The sequence below is a fragment of the Ornithorhynchus anatinus genome, chromosome 3 (genome assembly GCF_004115215.2).
Source record: "Ornithorhynchus anatinus isolate Pmale09 chromosome 3, mOrnAna1.pri.v4, whole genome shotgun sequence".
NCBI classification, from domain to species: domain Eukaryota; kingdom Metazoa; phylum Chordata; class Mammalia; order Monotremata; family Ornithorhynchidae; genus Ornithorhynchus; species Ornithorhynchus anatinus.
Genome location: NC_041730.1, coordinates 22,841,814 through 22,855,456, shown reverse-complemented (window position 1 = coordinate 22,855,456; position 13,643 = coordinate 22,841,814). Strand labels below are relative to the sequence as shown.

General features: G+C 47.3%; 1 protein-coding gene across 1 annotated transcript in view; it reads left to right on the top strand.

The window, feature by feature from the left end:
- LOC107547863 (transmembrane protein 263-like) overlaps positions 1 to 5,106 on the top strand; it is a 403,142-nt gene extending 398,036 nt beyond the window's left edge. Inside the window, exon 4 of the mRNA XM_039911420.1 lies at positions 543 to 5,106. Coding sequence (XP_039767354.1) covers positions 543 to 835 — 293 coding nt within the window. The 3' untranslated portion in view covers positions 836 to 5,106. The remainder of the gene's footprint in view (positions 1 to 542) is intronic.
- Positions 5,107 to 13,643: the final 8,537 nt, after the last annotated feature.

The following is a 13,643-nucleotide window of genomic DNA, read 5'->3' as shown; positions in this document are numbered from 1 at the left end:
CAGAAGTGACAGAGGAGGGAGCGAGGAAAGGTGAGAAAATTCTCCTGGAAGGATCAGAGAGTGAGGGCTGAGGCACTGTGGGTGAAGGAGGCAGATGAGAAAGAAAGGAAGAGCTGACAGAGAGCCAGTTGACGGGAATTTTTGTCTGATGCAGAAGGCTATGGGAGCCACTGGAGGGTTTGGAGGAGGAGAGAGATGTGAGCTGAATGACTTCTTACTAAAATAATCTGGACCTCAGACCTATCAACCAATAAATTTTAGCTGTTTGCCGGGAAATTTCCCAGCTTTGACCTGGGTCGACTTTGCTCCCTTTCCGGTCCTTTTGTCCTAACCGATCGTGGGGGCGGACAAGAGGGAAGAATGTGAAGGAAGTGACCGTGGTCTGGGCAACAGGGTGAACAGGAAGGGGCCTTGCTGTGGAGAAACCACTGGCTCCCGTGGGCCTTGGGGGTGAGTCCCTGCTGGACTGGGTTTGGTCGGACCCGCCTGGACCTTGGCCTCCTCCAGCATACCGATTATCTTTCCTCTCTCTCTTTCCATAGACTCAAATCCGGACCCTGAGGAGTCGCCTCAGCAGGCTGGGGTCATCTGGAGGATGACGGGAGGGCTCTTCAGCATGACCCGGGGCGCCGTGGGGGCCACGCTGGGAGGCGTCGCCTGGGTCGGAAGCAAGAGCCTGGAACTCACCAGATCAGCGGTGACTACGGTCCCGGCCGCGGGAGTGGGGCTGGTGAAAGGCAGCGTCTCCGCCGTGAGCAGCACCATGGGAGCCGTTGGCTCGGCTGTGGCTGGCAAGGTCCCCTTCGCCGCCAAGAAGAAAGACAAGTCTGACTAAGCTGGGTAGCCACCTCCTTTCTGCTAGCTGGAGGCCGGACCAGACCGCCACCTCCCCACTTCCCAACCACCCCCTGGCAGCCTCCTGGGGGTCAGGCCAAGCTCCCCTTGGGTCCTGCTCACCCTGACCCAGCTCTGTGCTTACCACACCGCCACCACCCTTTCCATCTCCCAGCGAACCTGGGCCTGGGCCTCTGCCGGTGGACATCTCCACACCGCTGCCTCTTTCTCTCAAAACGTGTCAGACAACACCTACGTGAGATATCTGGAGCGGTCTTCTGGGGGAGATAAAAAAGAGAACATTCACTGAAGAGACTGTCCCCCCGGGCGCCATGTTCCCCACCCTGCCATGGGTCTGCTGATCTCGTCACACGATTGGTTGGAAGATGAGGCCCCATGTACTCAAGCCAGCCAGTACTCAGTCAGTGCTGCGGATGAGGATGAGAATGACGACGACACAGGAGTACTGTGCCGGCTAGTCCCCCAAGTGATGGGGGAGGAGGGAATAGCGTTCCCAAAATAACTTCACGAGGAGGTTGGTCCTCCACTCCAATTCCCTTCATTCTAAGCCTGGAAGGAAGTGTATTCGCTATCTTCCTGGCTTAAAATGATCTGTTCTCCCTTGGAGCAGCACCATCCAAAGTCATCAGAGCCCTGGACCTGCTATCCTGCCCCTTTGGCCCTGTGGATTTGGGTGAGCCAGTGGGGGCTGGAAGGGGGCCGAAGTGTGTGGGGAGTTAGGGCTTGGTTGGTGTACAACTGAGAGCCCATTGGGGTTTCAGGATATGTGAGAACCAGCCCCATTTTTTGCAGAAGTTGGTAGGAGAGGAGAGCTGGGTCAGAGACAGGAAGGAAAAAACTTTCAGGATAGTCAGGAAAGACCAGAGCTCTACAGCATTCCTTCCGCGTAGTTGAGGCTACACTCTTATAGCCTGAGTTCAAAGTGGACTGTGGAGTCTGTCCCCTAAAAACTGGGGTGGGCCCTGGGAGGAGCCAAGAGTATGGCTGTGATCCACCGCCTGTGGTTTGGGGAAAGACATGGACCAGTCACTGGGCCTTCACCGGAACGCGCACTTGCCGAGCCAAGTGACCAAAAGCCTTTGAGTATCTGGGGCCGTGGGTGACCCTCGAGAACTGCGGGGACGAGTTTGCTGATCCCCCTCGGGGCCAGGGGCAGTGTAGAATTCCCACCTGTGCGTTCTTCCCCAGCACTTAGTACAGTGCTCTGCACACTTGATAAATACTGCTCCTACTTTGACACTATCAATAGATCTGGGCTCTGGCAGCATCTGAACAAGTTTAGTCACTCTGATATATTTATCAAGATTGTAAGACTCATCCACCAACATTCAGCCAGTCTTATCAGATTTGCAGCTGCCTTCAGCTCTGACTTCCCATCTCAAATGGAGTAAAGCAGAGCTGTGTATTCTCGGCAGGAGCACTTGAGGATACAACAAAAGACCTGGAACCTGGTGTTAAAATGCACTTCTGGTCCTCCAGGAAACCATTTCAACTCAACAAGCTAAGAGCATCATCGAAAGTCCTTGAATCCGCATTCCAGAGCTTCTCTAAATTGATGACTGTAGTCTGGAAGTGAATTCCCATGAAGACCTGCCGATGATCTAAAACTACTCTGTCAAACAAGCTATGAGTAAGTCTGAAGAAGACCAAGGTTAGCCTCCACCGAAGAATCCTGATTAACCGAAAGATCTCCATTTACAATCCCAAGCTGAATGTTGGCATTAAATTCTGCTACCTAGGTAATACAACGTCTGAATGCACAGATCAATCAGTCCATCAATTAATCAGTGGTATTTATTGAGCACTGTACTAAGCACTTGGTAGAGTGCGATACAACAGAGTTGTCAGAAACGTTCCTGGCCCACCAGGGCAGTCTAGCAGGGGAGACAGACATGAATATACATAAATAAATTATGGATATGTATGTAAATGCTGTGGGTCCACAGATCATCAAAGAAGTAGGAAACCAAGTTGAAAAAGCTCGTATGCCCTCTGGGTATTGGACAGACGGTGGCACCAGTATGGGTCCAAGTTTCAGACCAAACGGAAGGTCTTTGAAAGAGCATTCTAAGTGGTTGTGAGACCACAGCTATCTCATCCATCTTCTTGAGTAGTTTCATCACCGTCATCAACCCTCGATATCAATTTTAGACTGTGGGCCCATCGCTGGGCAGGGATTGTCTCTATCTGTTGCCGAATTGTACATTCCAAGCGCTTAGTACTGTGCTCCGCACACGGTAAGCGCTCAATAAATACGATCGAATGGAACGATGACCCAAATGAGATCCTGCAACACAGTGCTTTTTCCACTATTTAAGCAATGCTCACTGCAACCTAGCTTTACTGGGTAGGAGAGGAGAGGGAACTTAGTGGCTCAGCAGGACACTGAAGTAGCTCCTATGTGGTCAGCTGAAGTAAGAAGAGCAAGAACAAAGAGGGAAGATGATGCCATTTACAGGTACAGAGAAAGGCAACCTCAAATGACACAGGAAGACGGAGACTACTAGGAGATAGCAGCAGACAGACCCGACTGGCTTGCAGAAATAGGGGAACTTCATTTTGAGCAGAGGCTTCTGGGAAGATCGTAAGACTCGGGAGCAGAATCAAAGATTCTGGACACCTCACATCGTAAGACAGGGTTATCTTATTTCTTTTGAGCAGTATGAAAGATTGTTTTGGCTGCCCTTTTGATAATTTTCAGCCAAATTAATCCAGAGAGGTAAAGCCTCATTGTCAGGCTTAGAGCAAGAGGGACTGTTTGAAGATTCAAAATCATGTCCTTTAGATATGGTTACAGTCCTCTAGCCTGTAAGCTCACTGCGGACAGGGAACCTGTCTGTTATACTCTCCCAAGCACTTAATACAGTTACTGCTGTATTGCTTGGCGTGCTTATTACACACAAAAAACTCTCAGTAAAAACCACTGCTTGATGTAGTAACACTCTGGTTGGTGTGAGCAGGCCATGGTTTTGGTGTGATTATTGTGTCGTGTCTACCACTGTCCCTTCCCACCACAAGTCAGGTCCCTGGGAAATGGGTAGAACTGACAATAGCCTGTGTTTATGGGGCAGGCTGGCTTTTTTTTTTCCTCAACCAAGTTATTCTCTCCTTGATCATCCCCAACATGTGAGTGTTGAGTCCTCCTTAGGCACTGAACTGCAACCCAACCTCCATGGCCAAGTTGGGCCCCACTCCCACTGGATCCTGGCCTTCTTACAACCAGAAGAGATCTAGGGCCATGCCACTGTGTATCACGTGAATCCTCTTTTCAAAATAGTAATGCCCAGTACACCGCGGTCGCCCGCTGTTAGGGCCACTCACAGCTGAACCCTACCACCCTTCAGAGATTAAGGACAGGATAGTGCCCCAAACGTACCCTCAGAGCAGCCTCCAAAACCTGCTTCTATTCTGCTACCAAAGTGAGCCATGGGGGCTGAGCTCCTGGCTGAAGGTTGAGGAGGGTCAGAGGTCTAGATGGGAAGAGAAACTCTTTGTTTTCTTTACTGTATTATTTGGTTCCTCCCTCCCTTGGGGCCAGAGACCTCAGATTGAGGAGTTTCTCATTGCTCCCCTCGATCCTCAGATTGTGATTATTGTGATGTGTCTACCACTGTCCCTTCCCACCACAAGTCAGGTCCCTGGGAAATGAGTAGGACTGACAATAGCCTGTGTTTATGGGGCAGACTGGCTTTGAGGCACTTATTCTGGAAAAATGGAAGGGCAGGTTGGGATGGGAATTTCTCAGCCATGGGACTTCGGAAAACATTTTCCTATGGTTGGCACTGCCCTGTCCTTCCTGGTTCCCCCTGGATTATCTTTTCTCTGCTTTAGGTCCCACCAACCGCAGAGGGAGGGGAAGAGCCCTTGGCAATAGTTGAGGGGAGAGGACAGTTTGGGGGCGGTGGAGGACTTTGGCTTCCAGGCACATGAAATGGCCTCTTGCCTTTTCCGCAGTGAGTTCAGGAGGTTGCCCCAAACGCCCCATTAGAGTTTAAGGATGTGGAGGGTAGGGACTGTGTCTTTTACTTCTTTTATCCAGCACAGTGCTCTGCATAAAGTAGGCACTCAGTAGATACTCTTGATGATAAAAGGAGTTGGGATTTTTTTGCTGCGCTCAGCCCAGCAAGGGGAATGATGGTGAGAAATCTGGGAATGGTTCGTGTCTCTGGAATGGATAGAAATATTTGTGCTCGATTTGGTTTTTTGCATCTCTGTGATTTTGATGACAATAAAGTTTGAAGATAACCACCAGGGGGCCATGTGCTCTGCTAGATTCAAGGAGATGAACTTTAAAATGCGCAATGAAGATTGATAAATTAAGTCCTCTCTTCTCCTGCATAAGAATAGTCCCTGAAGTCATTAGGTAGCAATGCTTCCCAGATGGGAATTCTGGAAATGAGATGTGTGGAGTCATGGGTTTTCTAGCAACAAATTCCCCCCACTAAGCTCCCCCGATGCAGACACTCAGACCTGAAAGTTACCCCCAACTCCAAGTACACCCCATTTAGCTCTTCCAATCCTTCCTCTCCAACAGGAAGCAGTGTGGCCTAGTGGAATGAGCATGGGCCTGGGAATCAAAGAACCTGGCTTATAATTCCGGCTCCATATATTTGCTGAGTGACCTTGGGCAAGTCACTTACCTTCTCTGGGTCTCAGTTCCCTCATCTGCAAAATGGAGATTCAATATCTGTTTTTCCTCCTACTTAGACTGTGAGCCCCAGGTGGTACCAGATCATCTTGTATCTACTCCAGTGCTTAATACACTCCTTGACAGATCGTAACCGCTTAGCAAATACTACCATTATTATAATTAACTGCAGAACAGGTGGTGTGTCACTCCTGGGGCTGGAGTCTAACAAACCTGGATCAGCATCCCTCTTCTATAACCTCTAACCCACTCCCCAGAATTCCCCAAGATCTCCTCTATCTCCAACCCACTCCCTGTGTCTCTCATCTCTCTCACCGTTGACCCTTTGCTCACACCCTCCCTTCAGCCTAGAATGTCCTCCTCCTTCATATCCAGCAGACCACCACTCTCCCCATCTTCAGCTCTGCTAAAATTAAATTTCCTCCATACCGTAGCATTAGCAGTCGAGGCAGCTCAGATAAGCACCAGCAAAAAATAGGAATAATTCAACCTGGAACAAGAGAGCCAACACTTGTCCTTCAGTCAGTGCCATTCCAGACCATCCCAACTTCTCACCCCTGAGGGTGGCTGACTGTGACCCCTTCAGACGATCGAAAGCACAGGCAGACAACGTGGACGTGATTACAGAAACCATGAGGACGTTCTGCCAGTATCCAAATATTCACTTGGCTGTAGTCCCATTCCATGGCCATGGAGAAACTGGGGAGAGCCACAGAAGTGATCAATGCTGGAAAATAAATCCATGACTCTGCCTCCATGTATTCATTATCAAGATAATTCAGGCATTTTGAACGGAATTAACCAGAGTTTGCAGAAAGGTGGGTTGTCTTTTTTTTAAAGATGAAAGAGCAGAGTAATTCAGGCCAATACATTTGACAGTCTTCAGTGATCTCGCTAAGGTTGAAAGCACCAGGATTCATCATCTGGGAGAAGAGAAGCCTGAGGAGCAATTTAATCCATTTTTAAATCCATATAGAGTTCCTTCCCAGAGAAAGAAGACTAGCTGGACTCTTCTTTGGGAATAGAACAAGAGGAAACTGACTTAAACTGCTTTTACAGTCTTTAGATTAGTTATAGGGAAAGCATTTCCAGGCAGTGGTCAAAGGGGCAAACAAACGTTCATAAAAAAAAAATCAGCAGCCCACGTTTCCTAGAAAGAGCCTAACTCTCCTCCAGCACAAGGGACCTTGACGACTAATTCTTTCTGCCAGCATTTTCCAGGATTGGTTAACCTGTTTCTTTGAGCTTTTGCTGCCACATTTGTCAGCCTGATGATGCCTTTTTCTTGGTTCAAAAGGTGGCCTGAATAACAGATACTGCGGGCAGTACTGATTTGTCATGGGCTTGGTGGATAAGTGGACAAGAGAGCCTTAGCGTGACCCTTCCCCTCGTGCAAACGTCCTCACCACCAGCAGCAGGATCCTCCAATCAAAGATATATACATTGTGTATGTACACATCCGAATACCCACTGTCCATCTCTCTCCCATGCCCCTCTGCCAGTTAACCTGAACTCTGGGAGATTCGTGGAGGCTTGTCCAGGTGGCCCAGGGATGGAAATGATATAGCTGGGGCTCTTAAAGTCTGAAATACCACCTGCCAGTCAGGTGGTTACTCTGACAACATAATACCCCGGGAGGGACCAGAAGAAAGCGATTCCATACACGTTACTCTTGTCTATGCGAGAAGCTACATGGCTAAATGGGAATAGCATAGGCCTGGGAGTCAGGAAACCTGAATTCTCATCCTGGCTCCACCACTTGCCTGATCTGTTAACCTTGGGTAAGCCACTTAACTTCTTTTAACCTCAGTTTCCTCCTTTGTAAAATAGGGATTAAATACCTGTTCTCCCTCCCCTTTAGACTGTGATCTTTTGGTGAGAGAGGGATAGTGTCCATTCAAACCGTTCTGGGCTTAGATCAGTGCTCGGCACTTAATAAGCACCTAAAAAATATCAGATTTGTAATTATTACTATCCCTGTTCAGTGCTCTCTGCAAATGTTGGTTTGCCAGTATTCACTTGTTCTAGCTTAGTATAGTCCTCTGCCCAGGGTTAGCACTCAATGAATTGACTGATTGTTCAATGGATTGATTCTGCCTGATTCAACCAAAAATCTAAATTTCCAAGGGGAAAACATGAAAATAATAATTATGGCATTTAATAAGCGCTTACTATGTGCCAAGTAGTATACTAAGCACTGAGGTAGATGCAAGTTAGTAAGGTCAGACACAGATGGGGCTCACAGTCTAGAGGAGAGGAAGAACAGGTGTTAAATCCCCATTTTACAGATGAGAAAATTGAAGCACAGAAAAATGAAGTAACTTGCCCAAGGTAACCAAGCAGCCAAGGAGTAGAGCCAGGATTAGAACCCTGGTCCTCAGGCTCCCAGGCCCATGCTCTTTCTACTTGGCCACACTACTTCTCTTTAGAAACACACTGGCCTCGTAATAACAACATTTGTTAAATGCTTTCTATATATCAAGAACTGAGAAGCAGCATGGTGTAGTGGATAGATCAAGGGCCTGGGAGTCAGAAGGTCATGGGTTCTAATCCTGGCTCCAGTACATGTCTGCTGTGTGACCTTGGGTAAGTCACTTAACTTCTCTGGGGTTACCTCATCTGTAAAAAATGAGGATTAAGAGTGTGAGCCCAATATGGGATAGGGACTGTATCCAACCTTGTATCTACCCCAGCGTTTAGAACAGTGCTTGGCACATAGAAAGCGCCTAACAAGTACCATAATCGTTGTTATTTTTATTAATACTAAGCACCGGTTTAGACACTAGATAACCAGGTTCCACGTGGGGCTTGCAGTCTGAGTGAGAGGGAGAACAGGTATTGAATCCCCATTTTGCAGAGGAGGGAACTGAGGCACAGATTAAGTTAAGTGATTTGCCTAGGGTCCCACAGCAGGTATGTGGAGCTGAGATTAGAACCCAGGTCCTCTAACTTCCAGTCCCATGCTCTCTGCACTAGGCCATGCTGTGAATGATCTGGAGGTGGATACGGAGGGCACTGTGGAGAATCTTCTTTGGAGATCCCTGTTCCTACCGAGAGGCTTTGTGACTCTTAGAATTCCTTCCTCTCCCTATAATTCACCTCCCTGGAAGCAAGGGGCCGGGTGACGACCCCGCTCTGCCCCTCCCAGTCCTAGACTGCTATGATTCTAGTTCAGTCAGAGAGGAGAGATGACCTCAGAGCCCTGAACCCCTCAGTGCTTTTTAGATAAGCATCAGTAATTTGAAATTACTGCTTCTCTGACTTAACTTTCTCTGGCCTAAAGCACAGCAGCCCCGGTTCTGCTACAAAACAAATTTCCTAACCATGGCAATGGATGGCAGACACGTCTGGGATCTATCTCACTGAAGTGAATCGTGCAGGGAGTGGGACTTGGGGAGAAGATTGGCTGACTCCATCAAAAACCTTCACAGTCTGGTACCGTGTTCATGAAGGACGGAGCTCGGACAAGGCTTTGAACTGCGGAGGGAGGGTGCTGGCTTTCTCTTTTAAGTTTCACCCCACCCTGACTGGGACATTTCAGGCAACTCACTTCTTCTTCAGTAGTGTCTGTTTCTTCATCTTCCAGAGAGAGAAAACACCACCCTCCCTTTCCCTCCTCAGAGCATGGACCGCAGTGGGGGAGAAAGATACAGGGAAGTAGTCAAGGCTGGGAATGATGACAAAGTAGTGAGCCCTATCAAGTAATGATATTTATTAAGCACTTAGTCTATGTAGAACATTGTGTTAAACACTTGGGAGAGCACGATAGAGTTCCACTTGGGCAAGTCACTTAGCTTCTCTTTGCCTTGGTTTCTTCATCTGTAAAATGAGGGTGAAATATCTGTTCTTCCTCCCCCTCAGACTGGAAGTCCCATATGAGACAAGACTGTGTCCAATCTGCTTATACTGTATCTATTGAGGAGAAGCGGTATGGCTTAGTGGAAAGAGCATGGGCTTGGGAGTCAGAGGTCATGGGTTCTAATCCCGGCTCTGCCGCTTGTCAGCTGTCAGCTTGTCAGCTGTGTAACTTGGGCAAGTCACTTAACTTCTCAGTTAAGGCCTCAGTTACCTCATCTGTAAAATGGGGATTAAGACTGTAAGCCCCACGTGGGACAACCTAATTACCTTGTATCTTCCCCAATGCTTAGATCAGTGCATGACACATAGTAAGCACTTAACAAATGGCATTATTATTATTATCCCTGGGATTAGTATGGTATTTGGCACATAGTAAACCCTTAACAAATACAACAAGTAACAAGAGATGATCATTATTATTCTTGTTATTGTATTAAGTAGATATTATTATTATTATTATTATTAAGTAGACATGATCCTTGCCCTCCTGAGCTTACAATCTAGTGGGGGAGACAGACACTAAAATAAATTACAGGACCCCCTTTCCTAAATCCTGGGGGTCTAGAGATTGAAGTGACTTTAAAAATGAAAGATATATTGAAATGTTTGTCTGCTTAGGTGTTTCCAGGAAGAGAAGGCAACAGGAAATAATCTAGGAAGAAGGCATTGTCTATTAACACTCCCTTGACTATACTTGTAAAATTAGCCATAACAGGAAACTGCCAAAATCATTCAAAGATGAGACCTGAAGGTGGGTGGTTTGGGCTTTAAAAAGGATGTTTAGACCAAATTTGTGTTAAATCTTTCCAAATCCAGATTCCTGCAATGCATGGAATTTCCGGCCATTGACTTGTTGTAACTCTGTTACATCTCATTTTTAGGCCATCAAAAAGATACTGGGAAATATCTAATTTTACAAATTATCAAAATCAAATCTCTGGACCTATTTCACAGTGACTTTGATCGAGCAAGAATTTCTTGGCAGTGATGCCTGGGAGACACTGGGCTGCATTGATGATGATGGTATTTGTTAAGCGCTTACTATGCGCCAAGCACTGTTTTAAGCGCTAGAGTAGATATAAGGTAATCAGGTTGTCCCACGTGGGGCTCACAGTCTTAATCCCCATTTTACAGATGAGGTAACTGAGACTCAGAGAAGTTAGGTGACTTGCCCAAAGTCACACAGCTTACAGGTGGTGGAAGCGGGAGTAGAACCCACGACCTCTGACTCCCGAGCCCGTGCTCTTTCCACTAAGCTACGCTGATTCTCTACGCTGTATTGGAGGAAAGTTGTAGCGTACAAACCACTTCACTGCCAGTATTTGAGAAAGAAGTAAAGCATCATCTGACTTGGATGGCTTATTTGCCGTTGAACCTGGAGGCAGCACTCAAGGGCCCATCTGATCAGCTTCAAGTCAACCCCAACCCATTATTTCTGGGATTCTTGGAATCAGTCAGTCGGTCAATCAATCGATCAATAGTATTTATTGAGCGCTTAGCATAGAGCACAAAATTATGGTCAAAGAACCGTCTTTTACTGCAAAGAGGGCAACCGATTCAGAATTCAGAAGGCTACCTCCCCTCCAGCAAAATTGAATCTCCTTACCCCATTATCTGTCCACACCTTAGCCAATTGCAAGGAAAAGATCATGTGTGCCAGGAGTTTGAACTTCTTGGAAGAAAGATGCTAGATCAATTCAAAGAATTTCAACAGTGAAATCATTAATTTTAATAAATGGAGGTCCCATCAGGTCATTTCCTTAATTGAAATGATAATCATCTAAATGCATAAGGGCATTCTACTACTAGGATGTAGTAGTAGAATCAGAAATCTGGTGATAATAATTTGGGCACCTTCCAGGAGACTGCTTTTTTTTCAAACAGGACAGTTTGATTTTATTTCATATTTATGGTTTCCCTGAACTTGCCACAGACTGACCCCACTCCACACCTGCAAGGGTCCACTAGACTGTAAGCTCACTGTGGGCCGGAAATTTGTCTACCAACTCTTTTGTACTCTTTCAAGCACTTAGTACAGTGCTCTGCACACTTTAAGGGCTCAAAAAATACCATTGATTGATTGATTGATTTTAGAAATGGGTCTCCCTGATAATCACTTAATTGTTAATGACAGAGGACCTGGGCTCTAATCCCAGTTCTGCCACTTGTCTGCTGTATGATCTTGGACAAGCCACTTAACTTCTCTGTGCCTCAGTTTCCTATATGTAAAAAGATTAAATAAATGCCTGTTCTCCCTCCTACTTAGACTGTGAGTCTCACTAGGGGACAGGAACTGTGTCTGACCTGATTATCTTGTATCTACCCTAGTGTTTAATACAGTGCTTGGCCCACAATAAGCCTTTAACAAATCTCTCTTTGTAGTTTTCCTTGAACTATGGGCTAAGCATGTGCCAAATGCACAATACACAATAATCAGATCAGACACAATGCCTGTGTCACATAAAGCTCACGCCTTAAAAAAAAGAACTAATATTTTATCTCCATTTTTACAGATGAGAAAACTGAGGCACTGACTTGCCCAAGGTCACAGAGCAGGATTATAATCCAGGTCTCCTGACTGCCAATTCTGAGCTCTTTCCACTAGGCCTCACTACTTGAACACATACTACACATTATTACTATTATTCTAGCACCTTGTGATCAGGGTCAGTCTAGTTCTGCCAATCTATAGATGAGGATTAAGTTGAAGTCAGCTGGAGATGAAGTAAATATATCTGTCCCCAACCCCACTCACCAAATTTCCAGATGCTGCCTGAAGTCTCTCTGAGACTCCCGAGAAGGGGTGCCTCCTGAGGCACGGTCTTAGCATGGACATCGAGGCCAACTTCTCATTTTGAATGTTGGAGCAAAGTGGGAACGGGATTCTTAAAATGGAAGCAAGCAGGATGAAACTTAGAAAGGGCAGGCGGACTTTTAAGCATGAGTCAGAAAAACCCAATTTCTGCCTCGCTCACCTCCTTTCTGACTCGCTCGGAAGCTCTCAGACCTTGTCGGCGGGCTGGGGTGAGTGAGCGAGGCTGGCAGTCCTGCCCAAAAGGCTGTGGGGCGGGAAATCTTCACAGCTGGAAACATAAATGGTCGGCACCCGCGGCCATGGGGCAGCCTGCACCCTTCACCATCCCTCTCTTTCCTCTGTTCCGCCGCAGGAGGTAAGAAAGACCACGGGCCTCATCATGCGTTGCAGCCAGTTTTCTGCAAGACCTGTGAGAATCTGCCGTCTCCATAGACGAGGAAGGGCAGGGGGATCACTGAGGTTAACTCATATCCTCCTTTCTGGATAAAAGACTGCTTTTCTGGCAGGTCAGTGGCTTCTGGTGAAACTGACATGAGGACCTTCCCAAGTCCTGACAGGCAGCTGAATTTAATGTCCCTCTGGGGCCTCTGAGTAGTAGTCAGTCAGTTGAATTTATTGAATGCTTGCTGCGTTCAGACCACTATACTAAGTGCTTGGGAGAATACAATATGACAATATAACGGACAAAGTAGTAGTATGGTAATAATAAAAATAATAATAATAATGGCATTTAAGTGCTTATTCTGTGCGAAGCACTGTCCTAAGCGCTGGGGAGGATACAAGGTGATCAGGTTGTCCCTCGTGGGGCTCACAGTCTTAATCCCCATTTTCCAGATGAGGTAACTGAGGCACAGAGAAGTTAAGTGGCTTGCCCAAGGTCACCCAGCAGACAAGCAGCAGAGCCGGAATTAGAACCCATGACCTCTGACTCCCAAGCCCCTGCTATTTCCACTGAGCCACGCTGCTTCATGGTAGTAGTAGTAGGAATGGTGTGAAGAGTTTATTTATTGAGCACTCACTGCGCACACTATAATGAGGGCTTGGAAAGTCCAAATTCAGCAAAGGACACATTCCCTGTCCACACTGCTCCAAGATCCTTCATCCCCAGGAAGGGCCCTGAGCTGGGAGCTCGGGAGGACATCTGTGTTTAGTGGGAGTGTGTTGGGTGGCCGGGGGCCAGGGCCGCCCAGCCTGGATGAGCCTCTGGTTGAGGATGAAAGGGAAAGGTCACCCAAATGAAAGGTGCTCTAGGAATGGGAGGCATCCTGAGGTCAACGCCCCAGACATCCTCCCTCCCAGGACATCCACATCTCTGCAACTGGCCCCAGGCTTGCCCCACCACACCTCCTTCCAAGCCTTCACTCTCCTGTCCCCGACCCTGAGTCACCCCTGCCCTGCTCCACCCCCCGACCCCAACCCTCATCCTGTAGCCAACCCCATAACGCACTCTTTTATTTACAGAAAACG